General features: G+C 40.6%; 2 protein-coding genes across 2 annotated transcripts in view; one reads left to right on the top strand and one right to left on the bottom strand.

Moving 5' to 3' along the window:
* The window catches only part of AVIL (advillin), a 48443-nt gene extending 33443 nt beyond the window's left edge, over positions 1-15000 (top strand). The window contains exons 14-20 of the mRNA XM_026677384.2: positions 4230-4409; positions 5248-5393; positions 6895-7039; positions 9738-9926; positions 11353-11421; positions 12685-12795; positions 14439-15000. Coding sequence (XP_026533169.2) covers positions 4230-4409; positions 5248-5393; positions 6895-7039; positions 9738-9926; positions 11353-11421; positions 12685-12795; positions 14439-14552 — 954 coding nt within the window. The 3' untranslated portion in view covers positions 14553-15000. The remainder of the gene's footprint in view (positions 1-4229; positions 4410-5247; positions 5394-6894; positions 7040-9737; positions 9927-11352; positions 11422-12684; positions 12796-14438) is intronic.
* A 1088-nt stretch (positions 15001-16088) lies between these two features.
* TSFM (Ts translation elongation factor, mitochondrial) lies at positions 16089-25381 on the bottom strand. The gene is made up of 6 exons (XM_026677332.2): positions 25235-25381; positions 22959-23102; positions 21103-21231; positions 19810-19932; positions 17236-17320; positions 16089-16750 (listed from the first exon to the last, which is right to left on the bottom strand). Exons 1-6 carry the CDS (start codon positions 25328-25330, stop codon positions 16332-16334), a joined length of 996 nt encoding a protein of 331 aa, XP_026533117.2. The 5' UTR covers positions 25331-25381; the 3' UTR covers positions 16089-16331.
* Positions 25382-26875: the final 1494 nt, after the last annotated feature.

Here is a 26875-nt window from a genome sequence, read left to right on the forward strand (position 1 = left end):
GGAAACTGAACAAGAAGAGATTTAACTTGGAAATAAGGAGAAACTTTCTGACAGTGAGAACAATCAACCAATGGAACAGCTTGCCCTCGGAAGTTGTGGGAGCGCCATCACTTGAGACTTTCAAGGAGAGATTGGACTGCCATTTGTCAGAAATGGTGTAGGGTCTCCCGCTTGGACTACTTGACCTACAAGGTCCCTTCCAACTCTGTTAATCTGTAAATCTGTAAATTTGATACGCAGCAATGACGATGCCAACAGAAGATAAATATTACATTTACCGCAAAGATCTGACATTCAGAGAAAATTGGTGCAAGATGCTTATTCATTGGCTTTTTCTTGCCACCGAGCTGATTGCCAAAATAGATAACTCATGCTCAAAAACTGCTGGAAATGCAATAATCAGGCTGGATCACTTTTTGTCCACAGTGACACATTTTGTACAAAGTTCAAAGACTGTGGAAGATTGAAATAAATTTTGAATGCTGACTTCTCCCTCTCACCATTAATTTTCTTGTTAAGCAATTTCTGAAAAAGTATACAGAATTGGCTCTACAGATGATAAAAGATATTTGGTTACTTTATGCGTCTTACTGAAAATTATAATTCCTTTCCTAGAAGAAAGGCAGACTAAGATTTGTGAGCATGCTTCAATGTCAAGAACTAACCTTTTATTTAAATAACTAATCTTGTACCCCATCCACAGCTCATTTTTCCTAACATAATACTTTAAACAAAATCAGATTTTGCCTGATTCAGGGTAATACGGATAGGCTTCCTTAGTTTGGCTAGAAACTCCCACAAACTACTTATTCAGACGTGTGATTTTTAATTACATTGCGTGCCAACACTCATTTAATTTGATTTTGACAATGACTTTTAAGCAGTGGACGGTAAGATCGGAGTTGACATTTTATCCCCAGTGAGCTGCTACATTTTGGGGTTGGTTTTTTTGGCTTAGTTTTATCCTATGGAAAAGCTATGGGAAAAAACTAAATCTGAGATAAGATTTGTATCTAGGGTTAGGGTTAGCAATTCCTGAAATCTAATTTAGAATAAGCATGACATTTAAATTCAAGTTGAGATTGTTTGTATAGTGAACATATTACATTTTCTTTTTGCTTAGTTTTAAGCATAGAAAAAACTATGGGACAAATATGTTCTGAGAAAAATATCCTGTACTTAGGCTTAGGATAAAGATCACCTGAATTCTAAGGATTGTGATGGTTAGATTTGGGGTGCTTTTTAATATTCAACACAAGAATCTCACATTTCCCTTTTTGCTCACTTTTCCTTCAAGGGAAAAGCTATGAGAAAAAGACATTCTAATAGAACATCTCCGCATAATTACAACATGTCCTAAGGTCAAGAATTCACATCAACCAAATAAAAAGGGTGGTGTTTTTTTTTTGAATAAAGAGTCTGTTTTGTGATTCTGTTAAGCCTGGGTCGGAACAGGAATATTGCATCCAATTTTGGAAACCAAATTGGATGCAATATAAAATATAAACATATTGGATGCAATATAAAAAAAGATGTTGAGATTTTTGAAAGAGTGAAGAGAAGAGCAATAAAAATGATTCGGGGGAAATCATAAACATGATTGCAGGAACTGGGTATGTCCTGTCTTTGAAAATAACTAGGGGAGCAGTGTTCCAATATTTGAGGGGCTTTTACAAAGAATATACAAAGAATAGGTCAACCTATTTTCCAAAACACCAGAAGTCAAAACAGGAAACGATGGATGGAAATTAATCAAGGAGAGAAGCAACCTAGAACTAAGGAGAAATTTCCTAGCAGTACGAACAATCAACCAGTGGAATGGCTTGCCTTCAGAAATTGTGGGTGCTCCATCACTGAAGGCTTTCAAGAAGAGACTGGACAGCCATTTGCCTGAAATGGTGTCTCCTGCTTGAGCAGGCAGCTGGACTAGATGATCTCCAAGGTCCCTTCCAACTCTATTATTCTATGTCTAGAAACTGATAATGAGAGGAAAATCAGCCCTTAGGTTAGACTTTCTTGAGTCTAGAATCAAACAAGTGTCACAGTCAAATTCAGGGTGCCATAATATTGATAATTGGAAGCCGTACCTTTCTATTTTGGTTCAATTGGAAAACCTATGGAAACAGCCACCCTGAGGAAACTGTGAATTTATAGTTAGGACTAGAAGTCTTTGAAGTCCTGACTGAAAATAACTTTTTGACAACTAGGGTGGGGTGCCTTTTTAAATATAGTGGGCCTCATCTGTTTCCATTTTATCTCACTTTTTCTGCAGGGAAAAACATTCTGAGGTGGAAAATCTGTCCTTAGAGTTAAGTTTCCTTAAAGTCTGAACTCAAAACAATTGTGACTGCTAGGTTCAGAGTAAGTTTTAATGGACAGTGGGATTCTTCAATTTTCATTTTGATTCAGTTTTCTTCCTGCGGGAGGAAAAACAACAAGACAAACAAATAAATAAAAACAAATCCAACCCCATGTCAAATAAAATCTGCAATTTTAGGTAGCATGAGGCTTCTCTGAAAATGATCATGAGAGAAATACCGGATGACATTTTATGGATAATGAGCTTTTTGCTTTTTGATTCTGTTTTGCTCCTGGACAGAAACAGTGAAAAAAACCCTATTCAGTATAAAAGAAATGGCATAGTTACCCTCAGGTTAGGTGCCCCTGACATTCAGGCTTCAAATGAGATTGAGAGATAGCAACACTTGTTTCTTGTAAAACAATTATTGGGGGAAATGTCTGGGTAAAAACCTCTGCTTAGGCCTCAGCTTTATTTATTTATTTATTGTATTGTATTTGACAATTGCTTACAAGATAAATAGGTATAAGTAAAAACATAGTTATGAATACATGCGTTCCAGAATGAGTCTTGTGTCTTTTTCGTTCTGTCATGACTTGCAGGAGAGGCAGGTTTTCCAAAGAGGTTGCATAAATACATCTGGGTTGACACAAACAGAAATAAGTTATTTTCAAGATTTTCACATATGGCAGGACAAGAAGCAAAGGATGGAAATTAATCAAGGAGAGAACAAGCCTAGAACCAAGGCGAAATTTCCTGACAGTGAGAACAATTAATCAGTGGAATGGCTTGCCTTTAGAAGTTGTGGGTGCTCCAACACCAGAGGTTTTTAAGAAAAGATGGGACAGCCATTTGTCTGAAATAGTAGGGGTTGGACTAGAAGACCTCCAAGGACCCTCTGAACTCTGTTATTCTGTTATTAAATAACTTATTGAATGCCTGAGACAAATACAGGAAAGCAACAAACTCAGTGTTTCCCATTCTTGCCTATGAATGTTTATGTTGAGGAAGATACTAAAGAAGTAGAAAGGCAATGATTTGTTCAGATTAAAAGATTTTATTATGAACAGGACAGCATTAAAAAAAAAAAATTTTTTTTTACTCTTTTGCCACCCAGTCCATTCCCACACTTCACTGCTTTCAATACCTTCAAATAAACAAAAGAATTAGGAAAACAAAAGGGAATTTTGAGAATCTGAAAAATCTTACAATTCATAATACTCAACATTTGTTAGGCACAGTGAAATATAATAAAATGTGTCTCAGAATCTGAACAACTCAAATATAATATGATTAAATGGATGCAAAAGTTGAATATGCTAATAGAGGCGGAGCAGTGGAAACAGAAAAAGTATTAAAATTATAAAATTTAAGATATCTTACTATTGATATAGTTATTCCAGTTACAGTTGTTAAAATTAGCAGCTCTGTTTCCCTGAAATGTTGGGAATACAATAAACAGATTAGTCCTTTCTTCCATATATGGTGACAATGTTGCATAATTCCAATGACATTGGAAAATAAGTCATCACAGAAAATTTTTGACAGTCATAATATTGTTCCATCTTGAAATATTTTTTTATTAAATTTTAATTGATTGTGTGCCATCAAGTCAATGTTGATCCTTAGTTACTACTCAGATTTTCTCTAGAATAACCTAACCTGGTCCTTCAAGTCTTCCAGTGATTGTATGATGAATGAAAATTACTCAGCCAGTTTTAACCTGAACAAAACTTCAGATCATCCTGGTAACAAAAGTCTAAATTACATGGTGTCTTTCAGATGTTTCAGCCTACAACTCCCAGAATCCTTTGCCATCAGCTGTGCTGATGGGAGTTGGTCAAAAAACAACTGGAGGGTGCCTTTTGCATCAGGGAATTGGTTTGCAGCAAAGTTGGTTTGTTCTGCCTTTTTGTCCCATTCTCTGCAGGGCGGGACATCCAGGAAAGACAGAAATGAATTGGAACCCCCGGTGAGGCTCTTCCAGATCCGTGGAATAGAGACTTTCAACAGAAAAGCAGTGGAAGTGCCAGCTTCTGCTGCATCTCTCAATTCCAATGATGTCTTCTTGCTTAAGACACAGGGACACCATTACCTATGGTATGGCAAGGTGAGACCAAGAGGTTTAGGAGTTGGAGAGAATTTCTACATTAGCCTTCCATTAACTTCCAAGTCATTATGACATTATGGCCTTTATGTTGCTACTAGCTCGATACCAGTGCTTTGCTATGAAACATGTGGTTGGGTTTAGTTTTTTGGGGGGAGAATAAAGGGAAAAAATTCTGCCTCTGCCTACCAGCATCCATCTGGCTAGCATCCTGTCAGTGTGTGAGAGAGTTCAGGGCTGTTTGGAAACTGAAATAGTATTTGCTGTGTGAGCAAGAAGGAGACAACAAGGAGCCTGGGCGTGGCTTAGCTCAACTGTTCTGTACTAAAGCTGCTTGGTGCTGTGAAACTAAAACTGAAACCGAAACTCCTCTCCTCTGCTTCTGTTTTGCATTTGGAACAGATTTCTTTTCAGGTGGGGAGGGGGAGTAGAACTCCTTAGCCTCAGAGTGTGTTAATAATAATATACGAAGTACCAATGCTCTGATGGTCATTTCGAAAAATCTTTTCTTAGCGAGCACCTAGAAGCTAAGAGGAACATACATGCCAAATTTCAAGTTTGTTAGGCTTTAAAAGGTTCTGGAGATTTTAGAGATTTTGCGTGAGTGGTATTTTGCTTTTATATATATAGATTTTACATCAGAAGGAAAAGTGTGCTTTCGTACATGCACAATGAACATAAAATGATTATTTGGCATGCAGAATCTAGGTTTTTAGGGAAGAGGGAGAATTCATTGATTTTTATTTTAGAAAGTTTGAGAGGAGATGAAACTGGGTAGTATTTCTATTCAATGGCTCTACTTCTCTCCCCACCCCCCACACTTCTGTGGTTTTCATGGCAGGGTTCTAGTGGAGACGAACGAGAAATGGCTAAGGAGCTGGCTGATATTATCTGTGACGGACTTCAAGAGACTGTGGCTGAGGGACAAGAACCAGTTGAATTTTGGGAGCTGCTCGGAGGCAAAGCCCCTTATTCAAGTGATAAAAAGTAATGACTTCTATTTTTTTCCCCTCTTTTAATGACCCCATAATCCCTTGCATTGGGGTAGAATCAGGGCAACTGTATGGAGCTGAGTGTTTACTGGCCGGATGCCCTTCCTGTCACCAATGCAGAGTTCGCAGCAGATATTTTCACGTTGTGCCCAGAGAGAAAAATATCTGCTGCTATCTAGGGTCGAACTCACAGCCTCCTCATTGTGAGGCAAGAGCTCCACCTCTAGGCCACTGAAACACTCTAGTGACTTTTATCACAATCATTAATATTTTGGCCTTCTTCAGAATGTTCACTAAGTGTGAAATCTGGTGTGAAATCTTCCAAAGAGGCCGTTTTTTAAAATTTTATAGGGTCTTTAACTCATAAGCCTGAAATTATTTCTATAGCTACTAGTTATTGCTGCATAATTTTTTGAGTTAAATGTTTGCGTCTGAATTTGTGTATTTGTGCACTGACTCAAATATTTAAGTATATTTTACTGGAAACCTGACACATTGATTTTAAGGATTCGGTAGCACTTTTGAAAGATAAATGGTAAAAGACAAGCAAGAACTAAGTGATGAAATGTAAAAAGTACAGCTGAATTAAGAACTTTTAAAAATTATTCCATTGGCAGGATCTTCCCGCTAGAGTTCTACTCAAAAAAATCCTCTAACTAAAAAAAAAGAAGGACCACCCAGAGTAGATTTCTGAGGGACTCTGAGACTGCAAGGAAAGCAGAAAAGCTTCACTAGGTGAAAAGCTTCCCCCAGATGCGGTAAACTATTCCATCCATGAGAGATTTCTGCTAGATACAAACTAATATAAATAAAGAGGTCAGAGAAAGAGTCAGCTGATCTGAGGCTTTGTCATCCAGCCTCCATCCATACAATTTTGGAGCCTGTGTAAGTGAGACCTAGAGCAAGTGGGGTGTCAGCCTTGGAAGCCATTTTTTCCTTGGAAGCTTCGAGGTTGCCACATTCAGTGCTTGGGAACTTGGGAGCGGGGATTTCATAGTGGGGTAGAAGACTGGACACAACAACATTCTTTCTCAGAGAGTCAAGGACATGTCACCCTGCACCTGGAGGAGAAAAGGACATGTCACCCTGCACCTGGAAGGGAGTGACTGGGGGTGGATGTCTCCAGTTGGGATGAGGATTTGATTGGGCCATGTGATGGACTGATGGGTGCAAGGGATGGATCTTTGATTTCTCTTTTGGGAAGGGAAAACCTGGAACTCTCAGATTCGGGTTTTCCCAGATGTGCCAAGATGATAACTCTAATAAAATGGAACTTTGAGGAATGGTTTGTCTCAGAGTTTATTGGTTTGGACTTGGTTAGTTGGAACGCTGACAGGGGGAGGATTTGTGGCTCTCTAGATGTTGTTGAGGATGTTTCCAAGGTTATTTATTTATTTATTTTGCAGAATTGGCTGGATCTGCAGGGACAGTTTAGCAACCTCAGTGGTTGGCCACCTTGAAGGATCTAGATCATCTAATCCATCTTTGTCTTGCAGACTGCAGCAAGAGATTCCTGCTCACCCTCCACGGCTTTTTGAATGCTCCAACAAAACTGGACGTTTTGTGGTCATTGAGATAACTGACTTTACTCAAGATGATCTGAGTGAAAGTGATGTTATGCTGCTGGATACTTGGGACCAGGTGATATTAGGGAGCAGGAGAACCTCCTTATGTTCAACCTCTATCATTTTTTTAAAGATGTGCTGTAGTTCATATCTCCGATACCTCCATGTTTTAATCTTGCTGATTAGAAAGTTAAAGGCAGTTTTGGACACTTTAGTTCCCTTTAGCATTGGACAGTTGAGTTATATTCTAAGATAGATGATAGGTATAAGATAGATACATGGATACATAAATAATTTAGCAGTTGAGGTGAAAATTTAGCTAAAAGCAGAAAAACAAAACTACGAACTCCAATGTTCAAATATTCCCATCTAGAGTAGGGGTCTCCAACCTTGGCCACTTTAAGACTTGTGGACTTCAACTCTCAGAGTTCCTCAGCCAGCTTGGCTGAGGAACTCTGGGAATTGAAGTCCACAAGTCTTAAAGTGGCCAAGGTTGAAGGCCCCGATCTAGAGCATGCAACGTGCTTCACTCCATTGAAGCTAAATGCAAGGAGCTTTGTAATGTACCTCTGTTTCACTAAAATGTCATGTCAGAAGATATATTGATGGCTACTGGCTTGGATGGACTTGAGGGAACTCACAAAATCTTGGAGGATTAAGCCTTTAATGAATATTTATGTTAAGGACAGTTCTCAAATGCCAGATATTTAGAAAGGGATGGAAAGGGAGGTGGGTTAGCCTGACCCAGAATCAACCTCATGCTCAAAATGTTAAGCTTCTAAGATAACAAAAATAGCTTTTCTGACATAGGCTTCATGAAGGACAAATAGGATATAGAATGAAAATAGCCATACCACATTGAACTTCTAGATAACTGGGTTAATATATTCATAACTGTTTAGGGCAGGGTATAGCTGTCACTGTATTTCTGTGCTTCTAAAGTTGTACAAGAGCAGCTGGTAGACTCTAGGAAGAAAGGTGAAGCTCCTATATTTGACTTAAAACTGTTCATTTAGTGACCATTCAAAGTTACAACGGCACTGATAAAAGTGACTTATGAGCAGTTTTCACACTAACAACCGTTGTAGCATCCCCATGGTCACATGATCAAAATTTCAATCAATCAATCAATCAAATGTTGATTGTCAATACACAACATTTGGCCACTGACTCGCATTTGTGATGGTTGCAATGTCCCAGGGTTGCGTGATCTCCTTTTGTGACCTTCTGACCAGCAAAGTCAATGCGGAAGCCAGGTTCGCTTAACAACCGTGTGACTAATTTAACAACTATAGTGAGTCACTTCACAACTGTGGCAAGGAAGGTCGTAAAAATGGGGTAAAACTCACTTAACAACGGTCTCGCTTAGCAACAGACATTTTGGGCTGAATTGTGATCGTAAGTCCAGGACTACCTGCAGTCTGACATCGTATGGAAATTTCTGTACAGTCAATGCAAACTAGGTTTTGAAGCAAGCAGTAGGGCAAAGATAGTCCCTGCTTGTGATTCTTTAAAGCCTCCATATCTTTCCTTATAGTGGCCGTCAGCATCTGCCACATAATTTTATTTTTATTTATTTATTAAATGTATATGCCACCCATCTCACTTCAGGGAACAGTGATGGGATTCAATTTTTTTTTACTACCAGTTCTGTGGGCATGGCTTGGTGGGCGTGGCTTGGCGGGCATGACAGGGGAAGGATACTGTAAATTCCCCATTCCCCACCCCACTAACCTGCTTTCCAGCTCCGTTCTCCTGGGCAGGGCAACAAAAGAAGACCCAGCCGATCAGCTGGGATGCAGGAGGCAGAGAAAAGATGAGGGGCGGGGCCAGTCAGAGGTGGTATTTGCTGGTTCTCCGAACTACTCAAAATTTCTGCTACTGGTTCTTCAGAACTGGTCAGAACCTGCTGAATGCTACCTCTGTCAGGGAATGAATGAATGATTCAGAAAAGGAAAAAATGTTTCAAAGAATTGTGCTAGGCTTGTATCTCCACATTCTAGAACAGTTTCTTTGGAAATGAATTTGAATTATGATATGGCCCTGCTCCCTAGGTTTAAGAGAAGGCCAACATATCCTTTCACGAGAGTTCAAAACTGATGGCCCTTCAGCTAAATTTGAACAACTGACTGGAAAAATATTAAACTTGGGGAAAGTATTTTTATTGACTGGGAATGAGGAAACTTGTGGCCCCTTCAGATTTTCCTGCAATCTCAACATGGGGTAGCTAGATAGATGTGGGACTTAAATGGGAATGAGGTGAAGAAGGGAGGGAAAAAATAGCCTGAATTCATTTTATGTGTGTGGGTTCAGCAAACTCTCACTCAATTGTGCTATTTATCCAAAGGGTCACTTAGAGATTTATTTCAATGTTTCAACAAATACAATGGGATTTTAACACAATTGGTAATTGATACAATGCTAGGAATTGGTCTCATATGTTTATATCACCAACCTCACCACTTCCTAATTTAAATGCTGTTAGTGTATCCACATTTGCTGAAGTGTGCTCCCTTTTGTGCCTTTTAATAAAATGTGTTAGTTAGAAGAGATGTTACCAGATTCTTCTATTTTTTTTTACTACAATAGACTACTGTAAACTCTTCCTACAGCACTAGTCGTAAAACTCAACAGATTTTAAAACTCACGTCTAGTTAGAGTCTTGTTTCAGCGGAAGAGTTTCTAACTTTTACCATTTCCAATCTAAAAGTTTCGTCTTTTGCTCAAGTTACCTGAAAACTGCTGCTCGTCTTCTCCCCTTTCACCCTCCTCAGGTGTTCATGTGGGTTGGCAAAGAAGCCAATGAAGTTGAGAAGAAAGAGGCACTGGCAACTGCTCAGGCATATCTGCAAACCCACCCTAGTGGGCGGGAGGTTGATACTCCCATCCTAGTGATTAAGCAAGGTTTTGAACCGCCCAACTTCACTGGCTGGTTCCTGGCTTGGGATCCTAACAAATGGAGCGTAAGTGAAAACTACAGTATATCTAAAACACATAGTTTCTTATTTTCTGAGGATTATGACCTCAGCCTTGGAATTGTTCTGACCAAGGCTTCCTGAGACAGTAACAATCACACGCTGTTCCCCAAAACCATTTTTTTTTTATTCCGACGTCTGTGATTTATATGCATTCACAGCCCATAATGAGTCCCAAACAGTTTATGAATAGTCCAACAGAAGTTTGCCACAGTCTTTCGGGATAAGGCTGATAAGCATCCACCTTTATCTCCCTTGAAATGCTGCCAACGATTAAATTGCCAATTAGCTGTACAAGGCCAAACGGAACACAAAGTCAACACAAAGCTTCAGATTTTAAACCAACCAGGATGAACAAAGTTGCTTCCTGCAAAGGCTCATGTCCCTTTCTTCCTCCTTTATGCTTATGGGAGGGGCAATCACCTCCAAGCCTTACTCCCAAGTCGCCCCTTTTGTCTTAACTGTTCTTGCCTTCTGGCAACTCTGCGCAAGTGCGCACTGGGAATACGCTCCCCCTGTTCCTCAGCCTCGCTGATGTCAGATTCTGGAGGCTCCAGAGTCCGCACATGACTCTCAGATGGCCCTGGCCCCATCTCTGTGTCAGATGCAGATCCCTCATCTGAACCTTCCCCAGACTCCAGGACTGGCCCATATTCCTCCCCACTGTCCAACTCTGCTGCCAGCTCCGCAAGCCGCCAGCAGACCACAACAGGAATATTTGATTTGAAGCCATCAGCATATGACTTTTTAAAATGGATAAAACACATATTTTGTGTATTTGGATATTTAGTGCTACAAATATTTATTTATCTATTCATTTATCATATTTAAGAACTGCACATCTCCCGCAAAGTATTATTAGTATTAGAAGCTACCTGTAGGTCCAAATTTTGTTAGGTGAATATAGAATTTCTCCGTTTAATGTTGAAAGAGAATTTAATCCACAACCAAATACAACATTTGATAGCTATATTGAACATTCCAAGGGTTAATATACTTCTTCTTAACATTCCAGTACAATACTCTTATAATAAGGGACTGCCAGGGCAGAAGTTCCTCCTTCCCATTCTTTTTAATGGGAGGAAGGGCATATAAAGGAACCGGTGTGGTGTGACCAGTGTATAGTGCAAATTGGTGGACAGATTTTCTCAGCTTCCCAGTTTTACAGTTGAGAGTGACTCTCCTCCATGCGTACATCACAGATTCAGTTCCCAGCATTCATATTTAATGGTGAAATCATTCTCTAAATCAGGGGTGTCCAACCTTGGCAACTTTAAGACTTGTGAACTTCAACTCCCAGAATTCCTCAGCCAGCAAAGCTGGCTGAGGAATTCTGGGAGTTGAAGTTCACAAGTCTTAAAGTTGCCAAGGTTGAACACCTGCTCTAAATGATGGGGTTTTGTGTTTTTTGTAGGAAGGGAAGACGTACGAGCAGCTGAAGAAGGAACTGAGAGATGCCAATGACGTTATCAGAATCGCAGCTGTAAGTCAGTTTGCTTATAACTGGGAGAACCACGGCCCATGGTTAAGCAGTTGGCTGGAAGAGAAATGGGAAACTGCGGTATTTCAGCCATATCCAGTCACTGATCCTATGAGCCCAGAGGTGGAGATGTAGTGATCCTTCAGATGTTGCTAAAACCTGGTGCCCAAAAGATACCAGGCATTATGGGAATATACTAGACATTAAAATTCAGTAATAACACCAAAGGAACACATGTGATCCAAGGTGATACATTTCCTGTATTTTCTATAGTAGCTCTCCATGGCCTCGGATAGAGAGGCTTTCTCAGAAGCTGCTTCCTAAGATCCTTCAAACAGGAAATGTTGGAAACTGAAAACATGATTTGCTTATGAGCTCTGGTTCCATTACATACTCCATCCTGCAGCCTTATAAACCAGTGTAGCACACTGGGCTCGTGCTGGTGCACTTTTGTTTGTCTTCCTCTATTCATCTCCTCCTCTTAGCTTCCTCGGTTAAAGGTGGCTTTGGATTGATGACATGTTTTTGAATTGCCTGTGCAAAAGTTATTTCAGAGCTTGTGTGCTGCTGAAAGATGGCGGCAGTGATAGAATAACGTAAAGCTCCTGTTAAGACCAAAGGATCTATTTTCAGGGAAGGGTTTCCACAACATCCTACACAGTTCATTGTTACTTTTCCTCCCTAACCCCTTTACTGGGGACCAGCTGCTCTGCTTAATCTCTGCGTCAGGCACAACTTGTCCCCAAAGCAGAGAATCAGCAGGAGAAAACACTGCACACCTAAAACAGTGAGAACAACACGTGGTAGAAAAAGTGATTCTTACTCTTTAAATTAAGCCATTTGGTATTTAACGATGAGATGTGACTAAATCTTTGCAATAGGATAAGCAAACATTAGGCTAGAAGAGGGATGGGGAACCCGTGACCTTCCATAAACTTTAGCTACAATGTCCAGCATCACTGATCATTTATTGTTATCTAGGGCTGCATCTGGAGAGGCCACATAATGTCTTCTCCCTGCTATCGAATGTCCTGCCAATAACCCCAATAATATCTTCTCCCTGCTATCGAATGTCCTGCCAATAACCCCAATAATATTTTCTCCCTGCTATCGAATGTCCTGCCAATAACCTCCAGATGTTTTGGGAAACCATTCTAGCAGGGAACCCTGGGAGTTTTCGTTCCACTTGTTTTGAGGATACCAGAAGGCTGGTCCAGGAGATAAAATGTTCAGCAAGCTTTTAAGAATCTGCTGTGCTCTATTTAGGATGACGGACTTGAGACCCTGAGCAGCAGCAAGAGTGCAATCTATCCTCTTGAAGTTCTGCTTTCCAGCCCGGAGGACTTGCCCAAAGATGTGGATCCTGCTAAAAAGGAGGTGAGTCCTATCGAGCATTTGCCACGGGCTGAGAAACGTAACCAGACTTAGCCTCAAAGATTCTATAAAGACATCCCTTAAATCAGTGGCCCCCAACCTTTTTTGTGCCACGGCCTGGTACCGGCATCACAAAATGATCCGCGGCCCGGTACCGGCATCAGCACGCATGACAAGGCAAGGCGAGCCGAGCGACCGGCCAGCCAGCCGTCCCACGCTTCTCCCCGCCACCTTCAATTCCTCCTTTGTACCTTTGTCGATGGGCTTCGCTTCGGGACGGCTTCGGGATGGTCGCTCGGCTCACCTTGCCTTGGGTGCTGAAAGAATCCTCGTGCCTTAGTTTTGTTCGAAGCCCCCCCCCCTTCGATGAAACTAAGGCGCGAGGATTCCTTCGGGACCCAAACGCCGCTTTCCAACCGGAAAAGCTCACCAGGAAGCACTTTCTCGTCAAACAAGATGGCGGCGCCCAGCAAACTGGCGGCCCGGTAGGAAATGTTCCACGGCCCAGTACCGGTCCGCGGCTCGGTGGTTGGGGACCCCTGCCTTAAATGAGTTGTTTTAGAACTGAGGGGCAGGATTTACCATTTTGGACTTGCAGGTAGTATATTCCCAATTCTCGTGGCTGTACAAGTCAGCTCCAAATATTTTGGGTTATACCTGGTAATATGCCTGGCTTCTCTCTTTCTTTTTTTATATAATTAAAAAAAATTACAATATAAAACATAAAAATTCAATATCCATATAAACAGCCAGGCCAGGCTTCTGAAGTCATAAACGGCGGATTAAGAGATAAACCTGGACTTAAAACACATGCACACACACCCCACAAATAGGGATTTCAGAAGCTTGAATCGCAACTCACCGCCACGTATATCTCCCCAGATCTCATTCATCTACAAAATTAGTACCGTATTTGCCGGCGTATAAGACGACTTTTTGCCCCGAAAAACATGCCTCCAAGTGGGGGTCGTCTTATACGCCGGTATATCCACTGCCGGCTTTCGGATGCTTGTTGGACGCAGCGAAGGCGCCTCTGGCTTCCTGGATCCCCTGCGTCGCTTCCGCTTCATCCCGCTCGCCTCGCTCCGCCCGAGGCTGCAGCCTTCCTGCTCTTCCCACGGCCCCTGGCACTCTGCCCTGCCGCTGCAGCCCCGGGATTTCTGGAGGGCGTTTCCGGTGGTGGTGGTGGGGGTCGTCTTATACGCCGGGTCGTCTTATACGCCGGCAAATTAGTATATCAGGAAGGATTCTAGCCCTAATTCTCTCATTGAAAGCTTATTTTTTTTCCCTGTTATATAGTCAGCCTGCAGTTAAATAACTGGGACAGCATGTGCTAATTCCTTTATCATTACCTCAATCGATTTTTTTTAGTTGTTTGCCAAAGGTTTCTCATGACAGCATCAAGTTATGTTTTTCAGTGCATAATGTTCAGTGTGGTAAGCCTTTACGTTTCAGTAGGATAGACTATCCAGTGTGGTTTCTTTCTGTAATCAAAATAAATCTCTTAAAAGCAATTAGCATGATTAATTGAGTCTGGTGGGATCTGTAAAGCTAATTTTAACAGAACTGGGAGAAATCCCATTGTTTCTACACTCTGCTCCAGCCTCATCCTTCTTACTCATATCTTGTTTTTCCCCGATCCATAGAATTTCCTGTCAGATGATGATTTTATGAAAGTCTTTGGAATCCCCCAGGAAAAGTTCGCTGCCCTCCCTACTTGGAAGCAACTTCATATGAAAAAAGAAAGGGGTCTTTTCTGAGAAAAAAAGAAAATATGGCATTTCTCAAACTCAAAAAAGGAACCATCCTTCTTGGGTTTCTCGTGTGTTGGAGGAGCCAAGTCCCGAAGCAGCTTTCTTCAGGAGCTGTCTTTCTTTTAAGAGCATTATCCATATTGGGCCTAGCTACATTCAGAAAGTTGTTTTAATCTATTAAGGGCTGCCGCTCTCCAGGAAGTTTATTCTCCTCGCTGTCATTGACTACCCACTCTCTTGTTAGAGCCTCCATTAGCGGAAAACTCACTGCTTGTGAAGTAAATTGAACTGCTGAAACTCGGCAGATCCACTAGTAATTGGTGCTGTGCTTTGGGCAAATATCTACCCTATAAATAGCAACTGGGTTGACCCCATGGAAATCCAAGCTTTTTGGCAGGGCTACTGCTTTGAAACATGTATTGTTAGATGATCATCATTAAATATGTGAATAGTACCTTATTTGCTCTGACCTTTATCTATTTTCAAGGAATATTGGAACCGTGAAAGGGAGACCTTTGAGGCATTCTTGGATTACAACTCCCGTGATTCCCAATGACTATGCTGGTTAGGAGCCATGGTGGGTAGAATACAATATTGCAGGCTAATTAGAGCCCACTGTTAGGAGTTCGATCTTGACCAGCTCACGGTTGACTCAACCTTCCAACCAGGGCCGTCTTAACAGCATTGTGAGCCCCGGGCAAAGCAGTATACTGGGGCCCGTGACAACTACTCACAGGAATAAAAATAAAAGTAAACATATATATTTGCATGTTAGTATTAATAAAAAATGCAGTAGAATATAATAAATATGTTGCTGTATTTATACGATACAAGGTGCATTGAAGGGCTAACACTTAAGAGATTAGTGTGGGGCCCCTACACATCAGGCCCATGTGAAGACGGCCATTTCCATCCTTCCAAGGTCAGTAAAATGAGGACCCAGATTGTTGGAGGCCATATGCTGACTCTGTAAACTGCTTAGAGAGGGCTGTCAAGCACTGTGAAGCAGTATATAAGTCTAAGTGCTATTGCTGTTGCTATTCTAGTCTTCATTGTTAACACACTACAACTGAGGATAGTTGTTCCTATGCTCTTCTGAGAAGGGGCTGTAGGAAGTTTCCAAGGGGTATGGGGAATTTCTGTCCTTCATGATTCAGCCACTTACATCACAGACAATTCTCTCTCGTTTGGTGTCTTCCGGATGCCTGTCAGTCCCAGCCTCAACTTGTCACTGGCATTTGGAAAAATCCACCCCTTCCTTCCCCCTCATGAATCCTTTACCGTATTTATTTTACTGCTTCTTCCTAAAGACGCTTTGTTAATCAGAATAACAAGAGTTATTAACTACTCAGCAAAATAAATATTCTATTCCTTCTGGTTAAAAGCTTTAAAGGTATGCAAAAAGGGACATGCCGTTTGCTGACAGTAAGTTTCAAAGAATCCTACTGATTTCACTTACAGAAAATAAAGACAGATTTGTCACATTTCAGAAGGCTAATGGAAACAATATGACAGAGGCTTGAATCAGAGCCACAGGCCTCATAAATTTACCATTACAATCCCGGAAGGGACTCGTACTTTATTTGTCACATTAACATCTGTTTGCTATATTTTGTTGTTTACATTCTACCAAAGCCTTTTCTGCGTTTTCGAAAGGCATCCAATGTTCTTCATTCTTGGCTTTAGACGTAGCATTACTGGCATTACCATTACCAGCTCCTTCTGTGAATCGCTCCCAAGCCCAAGCTAGTCTGACGTTCCCAGTCTGACAAACCAATCTTGTGCCTAGCTTGATTCGGACAACTCTGGATCTTCTCCACATTCGAACCTCACAAAATCCAACACAGACATACCAGTCGGCTGAAGGTATTGTCCCAAGGAAATAGTTGGCTCCATAACGTATGGCTGGGCAAGCATCTTTGTTTCAGATTCATCTCCGGGTTCGTCTTCCGGAGAGCCCACAGAGAGAGGGGCCATCCCAACCACATGCTGGGCCAGCCTTCTGCTCAGTTCTGCAATGTCAGACTTCGGGTCTTCCTCCGAGGAACTGCAGATCACCAGGGCACCGTATTTGCCAAATAACATGTTAGAAAGCAACGAGCTGCTTTCGGAGGGCGACCCGTGTACGTAAGAGCCAATGAAGAAATCCTCAGGCACCGATATGCAGGCTGCCCTCTTAGCAATCATGTTCTCACCTAGCTTCCCTTTAAAAGAAAAGAGAACAAAAAATTAAAAAGGGGAGGAGAAGCAGCAGCAGAGAGGACAGCATTTGCCAATAAAGGTGCAGAGACCGTTTCAGGGCTCACCAACAGGTGGCAAAGCAACAATGTGAGTAAGATGGAACATTTGAATATTTCCCTTTAAAATTACGATAGTAGCTTAAGAGTTGGATGTCCCACAAATGGCGGAGACTGGACTGGGTCTCTTTAGGCCAGTTACTCTTTCTCAATCCAACCTCTCTCTCCCAGGGATGTTGTAGGTGGAGGAATCAATGAGAAGAAGTCTACATTACGTGCCTTGAGCGCTTGGGAGAACAGGCAGAATATAAATCAATAGAATACTACATCTCTCCATCATCTGTCATAAATTCCATCCATTCAAAAGTAAAACACAGTACATGAAAACAGAAAATTGCTGCCACCCCCTTCTGCTCATATGCTGGCTATTTAACTGGGCACCAAACACTCACCTATTGCCAGAGCAAGTTGGTCAGTAAGCAAAGATCCGCCTGGTCCTGTCCTGAGTTGAGAAAGCTCATCAGAATTCAAGAAACGCTAGAAAATATTCAAGCATGGTGTCAATTAATTATTTTTAATGGAAACCTGCAAAGTAAATCCAGGGACTAGCTTCTTTTAACGACTCGGCTGTATGCATTGCTTTCCTTCTGATGTGGTAAGGAATTTGGAATAATAAAAAATGGAATGAAGAAAAAGGTGCCAACCATAGCAGCAGCAAATTGTCAGCAAGAAGCAGTAGTCTAATGCCTCGGCAGGGTTTCTACAGTATTTTCCTGCAGTATTTTTCTTTTATCCAACTCATCCAATTTGCCACTCACTAATAGAAATAGGGCTGTTGTGCTCTTACAGCAAATCATATCTAGAAAGCTTCAGAAATTGCCAGCTACTGGTTTTTAAAAGTTATTTAAGTTAAAATGTATTTAATTTTTTTAGAAGACCATCTGCTATCTAGCTAAGGTAGTGATGGGTTACAACCAAGTTAAACAGTAGAATCATTAAAAAAAAACAGTAAATAAAATTTAAACACATATTTAAAACACACATAAGTACAACAACACTGGTGGACAAGCACTTGACAAAAGGCCTAATTGACTTATAGGTGCTGTTCTTTTCTTGGAAGGCAACGCGCAACAGAATTACTGAGGAAGCCTCCTTCGTCCTAGCCCAGTTTCTGATGGAGATGGGAACAGGGCATCCAATAAAAATACAAGATGGTCATTAACCACTGTCAAAAGTGGCGGCAATTTCCAGAGCCTTTGACACATGCTGCTAGATATTCTTTAGCTTCACTGAACAGATGATGCGCGTAAACTCTGTATCTTTCCTGACAACTTCTAACTCTATTTTAAAAAATGAGAAAATAAGCTCATTACAAAAATAAGCTTGCGAAGAGGCCAAAATTATACATCGCAGACCTTGAGCCTTTCCTAGACGCATACTAAATGTACATGCTACGCATTTCACTATCGAGAGTGATGCTGGGCTGCCTATACGTACCAGGCAGGGCCTCTGCCTCAATTGAGGTGGTTTTTTTTGAGGGGAAGGTTTCTATGTCGTACAACAGGACTGAGGCTGCATTTTTAGCCCAAGTGCTGATCTCCATCTCACTGCATAGCGTTTTTTCCAAAGGAACATTAAGGCAGGATTTGTGTGCAGGAACTTGTGGAATCGGGATACCTGATCCATTGCCGAATCCTTGCCTGCAAAAAGCTGCATTATGCGGGAAGGTTCATGTGCAAAACCTGTGCTCTCAACAGAGAGATGCTAAAAATGCTTCCTGGCTACTGCTTGAATAGTGTAGGTTTTACAGAAGAGTAACACAAACACGGGATGTAGTATAATTATGCCCCCAAAAGGAAAAAGCTGCAAGGAAAATGAGCACTATAGCTTTGTTTATATACTATAACTAATTATCTTTTAAAATCACACCGGTTTCTCTCTTGCATATGCTTAGCAACCGGTATCTAAAGAGATGCAAAACGACGCTGGGAATCCAAGAAAGAATGCTCTGCAGCTCCCCTATTTCAACAATACTTTTTTCTATAGCAAAGGGAAGGAACCTACAGACACAGAAGGTTGTGTAGCCTATGAGAATTCTCTTTGGTTTCACTGCTGGATTTTGACAGTAGTCATAATCGGTGGCATGTTTTATAGCATTTTAAGGTAAGCAGCACTTGAAATCTGTGTTTTGAGCTACTTTCCATACAACTCAAAAAGAAAAAAAAACCACTACTAAAACAAAACTGTCCACGTCCCAAAATAGAACAAAAACCCCAGACCGATTGATATACAAATTCTGTTTATTTTGCATCGTTGGCCCATGTACTACGGCCATCACCCCACCAAAAGATGTCAACAATGGACCCCACTTGCCATGAAAAAAAAAAAAAACCTGAGCCATCCCTGTCCCGGAGCATAAAGCTCCTATGTTTTCTGGAGAGTTTTATCCACCGTAAGAATGGAACATTTTCTAGCCTGGGGAAAAACAAAACAAAACAGAGAATGGTGGATTCAGGCTAAAAAGATCCTGAACAAGGAAATGGCCTAGATTACTTGAGGTTTTCTCACAATATAGAAATATATGAAATAGTAAATAAATAAATTTCATTCATTTACTTAATAGATGCAAGGCATGGGCCACGAGGCAATTTTGCTGCAACACTGCATTTTTCTTCTGAAGAACTTAATGCCAAAGAATCATTGCATTTCTGCAGGTGTTTCTGAGGATAGTATCACTTGGAATACATACCTGTTTTCTATTATTTCAAAATACATACCTGTTTCTGATCAGCAATGCACTAGTTTCTTAGACTAAGTCTTATGTGCCATACTGGCCAGCCTCCACCTAAAAAGCTACCTTTGACATCTACATTTTTAATTGCCCAACTAAAGTTTTGTTTGAAGGTGCTCCTAAAGAACCAACCAACAAGAACATTTAAATGCAGTGCTTTGAAATATTAGTATCATTTCTTCAAAATTACCAGATAGTTCTGAGGTCCACATACATGTGTTGATATCATTCTTACCTTAGCATACGTGTTTGACTGGTCTACGGTCTCCTTATGGTGAATCATTGTTCCAATAGCTACTTGCTGAACCAGCTGTTGAAATTTAACATTTTGGGCCACAAAATCCGTCTCACAGTTTACCTGTCAGAAAAGCATGGCTAACTTAGAAATATCTCACCAGCAGTTATATTACTAAAGAGGTTAAAATAGAGCTAGCTAGACACACAGACTTTCCCAAAGTCAAGCTGAGTGAAAGTGAGATCCTAAATTTTTAGAAATCTGACATTCTTCTCTCTTCCTTACCTTGTAAGAATATCCTGTATTCTAAAACTACAATGAATCAAAGCTAAACATAGCACATGCAAAGTAATTGATAAATACTATTTTAATGTCCAAAATAGCTCTCTGTTTACTGTGTGTTCAATACTACTAGTTAGTTATTATCTGGATCTACTTCTAAAGATAGTCCCACCATTGTAAGGTTTGTGCTTGTCTATTGAGAACTGGATGTAAAATGGCTGCTAATAGGATTATTAGTAGCTCCATTGCCTGTTGTCCCCCACAAGACTAAGAGAAAATGAAAATGGTTGCCAAACCGTTGCAGCTATCTCTTTATCTTTGACACAGACTCTGAGCAGCATCCTATTACAAAAAAGCAGGATCCCAGCACCATATCATTTTATTCAATGCCAGTATTGCTGAACAAAAACAATAAAAGGGGAAAACCCAAGGAAGTTAAGCACACCATGTGTTTAAAAACCTATGACCAGTGAACTGACCTATGCTTTAGATAAATTAGATTTCCTGATATTTGAATCTGGGAAAAGCCAGGAATATTTCCTGCATTGCCTCAGCAGTCTCAAAAGCAAGTATTTATGTTTACAGTGTTATACCCTAAAGTGGCTTTTTAAGGAGAGCACTTGCTTCCAAACCTATACCCAGAGAGGCTTTTAGGAATTACAGCAAACTATAATGCAAACGTTTGTCTCTCTTTGTCTTTGACTCTCTCGCTATCCCTGATCACTAGTCCGGCTGCCTGGGGTCAGAGAGCAGTGGTGCAGAGACCTCTTTCAAATTCAAATTATACCATTGTGAATTTGAAATAGGCCATTTTGGAATTTTGGAAGCAGTAATTTTAAGTTTGACAAGCAGTGAACAACACAAAAATACAATTCAATAAAGCCATTTAAAGCAGCAAACTGCACTGAGGCCCTGATAAAATCATCCAACCACCCCATGCCATCGTTGTAAACTTTCTGGCCTCAGTGCCTGGACAAGGTCTTCATCCATCAGGTCAAAGGAAAGACTTACCTCTACCATTACGGCTGAGCTCCCCTCATGAAGCAGTCCTATTAGACCTTCCGTGGTCTTCCGCCCTTGAAGTTTCAACGCTTTGCTCCATCCCTCCTTCTGTGCTTGTTCATGCAACCAGATTTCAGCCTTTGAAGACAAATCCCAGCATGAGAGGTAATCTAATCATTCGCCCATCTATTCACCCATACACATGTAGTCCTCGACTTACAACAGTTCGTTTAATGACCGTTCAAAGTTACAATGGCGTTGAAAAAATTATGACTTATGACTTGTTTTCACATGACCGTTGCAGCATGACCCATGGTTACATGATCAAAATTCAGGAGTTTGGCAACTGATTCAGATTTACGTCTGGTGATCGTGGGATTACCTTTTGCAACCTTCTGACAAGCAAAGTCACTGGGGAAATCAGATTTACTTAAAAACCACGGTATTAATTTAACCACTGCAGTGAATGACTTAGCAAATGTGGCGAGGAAAGTCGTAAAATGGGGCAAAACTCACTTAACAACTTTCTCATTTAGCAACATAAATTTTGGGCTCAATTGTGGTCGTAAATTGAGGACTACCTATATATATAGAGAAAAAGATATATAATCCAGAAGCAAATTCAGAGAAAACAAGATAAATTAAACCATCAAACATCTCACAAGGGAATTACCACCCATTCTGATCTAGAGACAGACACATGTTAAAGGGATCATGTAAATAGGGCACTGGGGGATATATAAATATTGGCAGGAATAATGTTCAAGAAACAAAGAATGCCCACTTCCAATATCCCCCAGGGACATTGTTTAATTGAGGGGATATTAGATAAAAACAAATATATTTTCCCATTATACTTCTACAAAAGTGAATAGCTCTGAACATATCCCTATTGCAAAGATATTTTGTAAGTAGAAAGAAAATCACTGAAAAGTCCCTCAGTCACATTCCAGTTTTTTCCCATGTATGGATTTTCAGAGTAGCAGGAATAGCAGTGGGTGGTTCCACATCTGAGCGCTTCCCTTCCTGTTTACTCTTTAACTGTATAAAGGTTTGCATAGAAAAGGCAACACCAAAAATGTGATTTTTACAATTAGAACTGCAGAAAAAACAATTACTACCAATCTGCCTTCCGTTGAGGACCTGTATACTGCACGAGTCAAAAAGAGGGCAGTGAAAATATTTACAGACCCCTCACATCCCGGACATAACCTGTTTCAACTCCTTCCCTCAAAACGACGCTATAGAGCACTGCACACCAGAACTAGACACAAGGAGTTTTTCCCCGAAAGCCATCACTCTGCTAAACAAATAATTCCCTCAATGCTGTCAAACTACTGAGTCTGCATTACTATTACGCTTCTCAACATTCCTATCACCCATCTCCTCCCACTTGTGACTGTATGAGTGTAACTTTGTTGCTTGTATCCTTACGATCTATATTGACTGTTTCCTAGTATGATTTGATTGCTTTTTTGACTATCATTAAGTGTTGTACCTTATGAATATTTCTTTTATTTTTATGTACACTGAGAGCATATGCACCAAAGACAAATTCCTTGTGTGTCCAATCATACTTGGCCAATAAAGAATTCTATTATGTTTGCCTATGAAAGTATGCATGAATTCACAAGGTAAGAAGAAACAAGAGTCAGTAAAAAATTAATATTTACTCCAGCCTAAATTCTTTAATGTCAGTAGGATTTACTGTTTTATCAGCAAGCACAAGATTGCTGCTTTAAGACAAAACTGTACCTCAGATTTTAAGACAAGAATTTTTTTTGAAGCAGCATGTTCAGGGAGAAAGAATGAGAAAATGAAAGATATGGATTACAATATCATACACACACAGAAGTTTTTCTTACTTCTTCAATATTATCATCATATTTTTCCAAGGCTTTCTTGCAGTTTACAAAGGAATAGCCAGTTTTCTTCCTAAGTTTCATCAGTGCTTCCTTTGCTGCCAGGACAGGAATGCCAGGATGAAGGAAACGAGGCAAATGCCATTGCTGAATGGGGAAAAACAACAAATAAAATGAAAAGGTTTGACAAGGTTCTGTTAGGGGAGGCATATTCCCAAAGAGACTGTGCAGGTACCAATTCACCTGTAGCCAAGGCTGTCTTTTGATCTGGTGAGAACCTACAGAAAAGAGATGCAACTCTCTTCTCAGATGCTGAAGAAATGTAGTCCATAGTGCCAAACTGTCTTCTGAAGCATGGAAAAAAACTTCAGTTTTTCCCAACCATCTGAAGCTTGGAGTATGGGAACAAATTTCTATTCTTTATTATGTTTGTAGAGTTGCAATAAACTACTCTATAGGAAGTTTACAATACAAAATACAACGCCTACAAAATCACAATGTATTTCATAAGTTAAAAACTGTAGCACACAATTCCATTATAAAACATCCAACTTTAATTAGCCTTTCCTTGTAGAGGACCTGTATACTGCATTGAGGACCTGTATTTTTCACTGAGCACCTTTATAAGGCAAGAGTCAAAAAGAGAGCTGTGAAAATATCTACAGACCCCTCACATCCTGGATATAAATTGTTTCAACTTCTACCCTCAAGACGCTATAGGGTACTGCATACCAGAACAACTAGACACAAGGACAGTCCCCCCCCCACATGCCATCACTCTGCTAAACTAATTCCCACAACACTGTCAAATTATTTATTAAAACTGTATTACTATTACTCTTCTCATCCTTCCCAGTACCTATCTCTTCCCACTTATGACTATAACTGTGTTGCTTGTATCTTTACAATTTATATTGTTTTGTTTTCTTAGTATGATTTTATTGATTATTAGTAACCTATGACTATCACTATGTGTTGTATCTTATGATGAATGTATTTTATTTTTTCTTTATATACACTGAGAGCATATGCACCAAAGACAAATTCCTTGTGTGTCCAATCACACTTGGCCAATAAATAATTCAATTCAATCCAATTCTATAGATAAGCAAATCAACCTCCAAAGCTACTTTTCAAAAATATAGTTTTTACTACTTTTCTAAAGAATAACATGATATGGACCATTTGCACTTTTGGAGGGAAAGTCTTCTCGAGTAAAAGCAACTGTTGAAAAGAACTGCCTGCAACCCAGCAGAGAGGCAGCTCCTCTTTCTTGCTGTTCACAAGGAGTGGAAAGACAGAAGATCCAATCTGGGTTGGCCAACAGGACCAGAGGTTTACTCTTCCTCTACTAAACCTCTGGTTCCAGTGACTGACCCACATTGGATTCTGCAACATTATCCTAGGACACATATATTTTCCTTCATTTGTGGGCAGATTCAATTTGAAGATGGTCCAGAGAAACCTGAGACTCAAGCTCTTCAAGGTTTTACAGGTTAAAACTAACATTTTGAATTGTACCCATAAGACAATGCAGCATAGAATTGATGTCATGTGACTGTAGCAGCTCTTAGTTGCCAGTAAATTGTTGATCATTTTGCACCGACTGCAGTTTCCAAATAATTCTCAACGGCAGCCCTACGTAAATCCCATGGAAGAAATCCACCCTTGAGATGAGGACATGAATTAGATCTTCCAATTTCAACTAATCCCCATTAGTGAGACACTGAATTGACTTATTGTGCCTTCGTGTCAGCCTTGATTCCGAGTGACTGACTAAACAAGTTCCTGCGGTTTTCTTGGTAGGAGTTTTCGGAAGTGGTTTGCATTGTCCCTGGAGCTGGGTGGGGGGGACGGAGTGGCCCCAAATCATCCAGCTGGCTTTGTACCCAAACAAGGGGGAACTAAAACTCACAGCCTATCGCTTTCTAACTTGGTGCCTTAAAAACCACTACACCAAACTATAATTTATATTCTGCCATTCTATGCAAAGATGAACAGAAGATTCATTCTAGATTTAACTATAGCCATTGGAAATTAAAAATAATAAAATGAAATTTGAATCGCAGGCGGAAATAGGAAAGCCCCACGTTAAGTTCCCACGCAGACAATCCTTTTGTTTTAAAGGCAAAGAGGAGCCTGCGAGACTCCTCCTATAAAAAGAAACGTGGGAACCTGCTCCAGTCTTGGTGACCTGGATGGAAACAGGCCGCAAGCAGAACCATTGCAGGTAAACTGGCTCAAGCTCGGCATCGCTTCCAGGCAGGCGCCTGTCTCACCTGCGGCACCAGGGCGCCCTTCGCTTGCAAGGAGACCAGAGTCCACCCCAGCCCCGAAACGCGCAGCATGTCGAGGACGCGAAAATTAGACGTCATCCACCCGCTGCGACAAGGGAGACTCGGCTTCTTTAGCGCGCAGAGCAGACCCTCCCTTCCCTCGGCGCTGATTCGCTCTAACCCTCCTAGGCGTTTCATTGGTTGAAGCGAGACGCCGCTTGAACCGTAGAGAGGTAAAGGGAGTCAGGCCCGCGCGGTGCTGGGTTTAGGCCGGTTTTTCCACCCGAAATCGGCAGCTTTTAAGATGGACTTGAATGCAAATACTTAGCGATCTAGCATTTGCAGTATAATAATAATATTTAATGATGCAAATAGTTAACGATCTAGCATTTGCAGTATAATAATTGACGGAGATCAAGTAACGTAAATAAAAATTATTTTAGTTTATTTATTTTATTTTAGATCGGCAGTTGACAAATGATCTCAAGGAGCCACATACGCTGGGATATATCTTCCATGCAATGCAGCGAGAATAAATAGTTGCAGCTGTACTTTGTACAATTGATATGCAATGCAGAATCTATTTACAAAGTGCATATATATCACTAAGCATCTTTTAAGATATATACAAATTCGACCGAAGCCTTGATTCCTAAATGGGACAGTATAGCGTTAAAAATACAAACACGCAGTGTTTGTTGCACATATAAACATCACATTCCACTTTGTATAAGTTATTGTAAAGAGGAAGACACAAAAACATCTCAAAATGAGAAAAGGCACCATGGGTTTTAATGCATATATTAAATGTTTCACTTTGCCTAGCTGGTACATTCTTGAACTTCTACTTTTAAGCAAGAACCAACACTTGAATTCCACATCATTCTTAGGACAGTTTTATGGAATCTTGTGGATTTCAGAGGGAACTTGAGTTTGCTTCTGAGATTCTGATTAGTGATTTAACTGAGGCCTTAATTGCCACTTTGGATTGAGTGTGTGACAGCTTTGGATCACATTGTGCCTATACGGCAGAAGTTTCCAAACTTGGCAACTTTAAGACTTGTGGACTTCAACTCCCAGAATTCTATATGGCTTGATTCCAGAGAGCTGTGATTTTCAAAGAGCCTTCTAGAAATTAAATGATAAAATGTTGCTGGAAGAGGATGAAGAGCAAAATCAGGATTTTAGTCATAGGGGGGAAAAACTCTCTACTCTAGAAGCAGTCGCTAAATCCAACAACACCGGACAATTTGTCTGTTGGGGAAGTATATTAAGCTGCAACTTTGGAGGTCATTTTAATTTTGGGGTTCTGCCCTAGGTGTAATAGTGAGATGGCATTAATCATACTTGTGGATCACCTCTAGCAGGACTGGGATAGAAGTAGTGTATCGATCTTAGCCTTCCTTGGGTCTCTCAGGTCCCACTTTACAACATCCAGAGTTCTTGGTTTTCCCCACTCCTATTTAACAGTTACATGAACCTGCTGGGCAAGGGTGAAGTTATCTGATAGCACAAGGTCAAGTGTCATTAGTGTGCTGATGATTGATGATAGTTTGACTCTTGACAAACCAAGTGATGCTATTGAGCTTCTACCTCAGAATCTGCAGGCTCTGGGGGCCCAAATGGGGAAAAACAAGCTTAGGC

Source organism: Notechis scutatus, chromosome 2, assembly GCF_049901735.1.
Source record: "Notechis scutatus isolate UNSWTSFEM ecotype Mainland chromosome 2, rNotScu1.2, whole genome shotgun sequence".
Lineage (NCBI taxonomy): Eukaryota > Metazoa > Chordata > Lepidosauria > Squamata > Elapidae > Notechis > Notechis scutatus.

Excerpts from the sequence above, each read along its gene's own strand:
- TSFM (XM_026677332.2), bottom strand. The coding sequence starts at position 25,330 with ATGACGTCTAATTTTCGCGTCCTCGACATGCTGCGCGTTTCGGGGCTG. Across the intron at positions 23,103-25,234 it reads AGGGCGCCCTGGTGCCGCAG|CAATGGCATTTGCCTCGTTT; the intron begins GTGAGACAGGCG and ends TTCCCCATTCAG. Across the intron at positions 17,321-19,809 it reads AGTCAAACACGTATGCTAAG|CGTTTCTTGAATTCTGATGA; the intron begins GTAAGAATGATA and ends AATATTTTCTAG.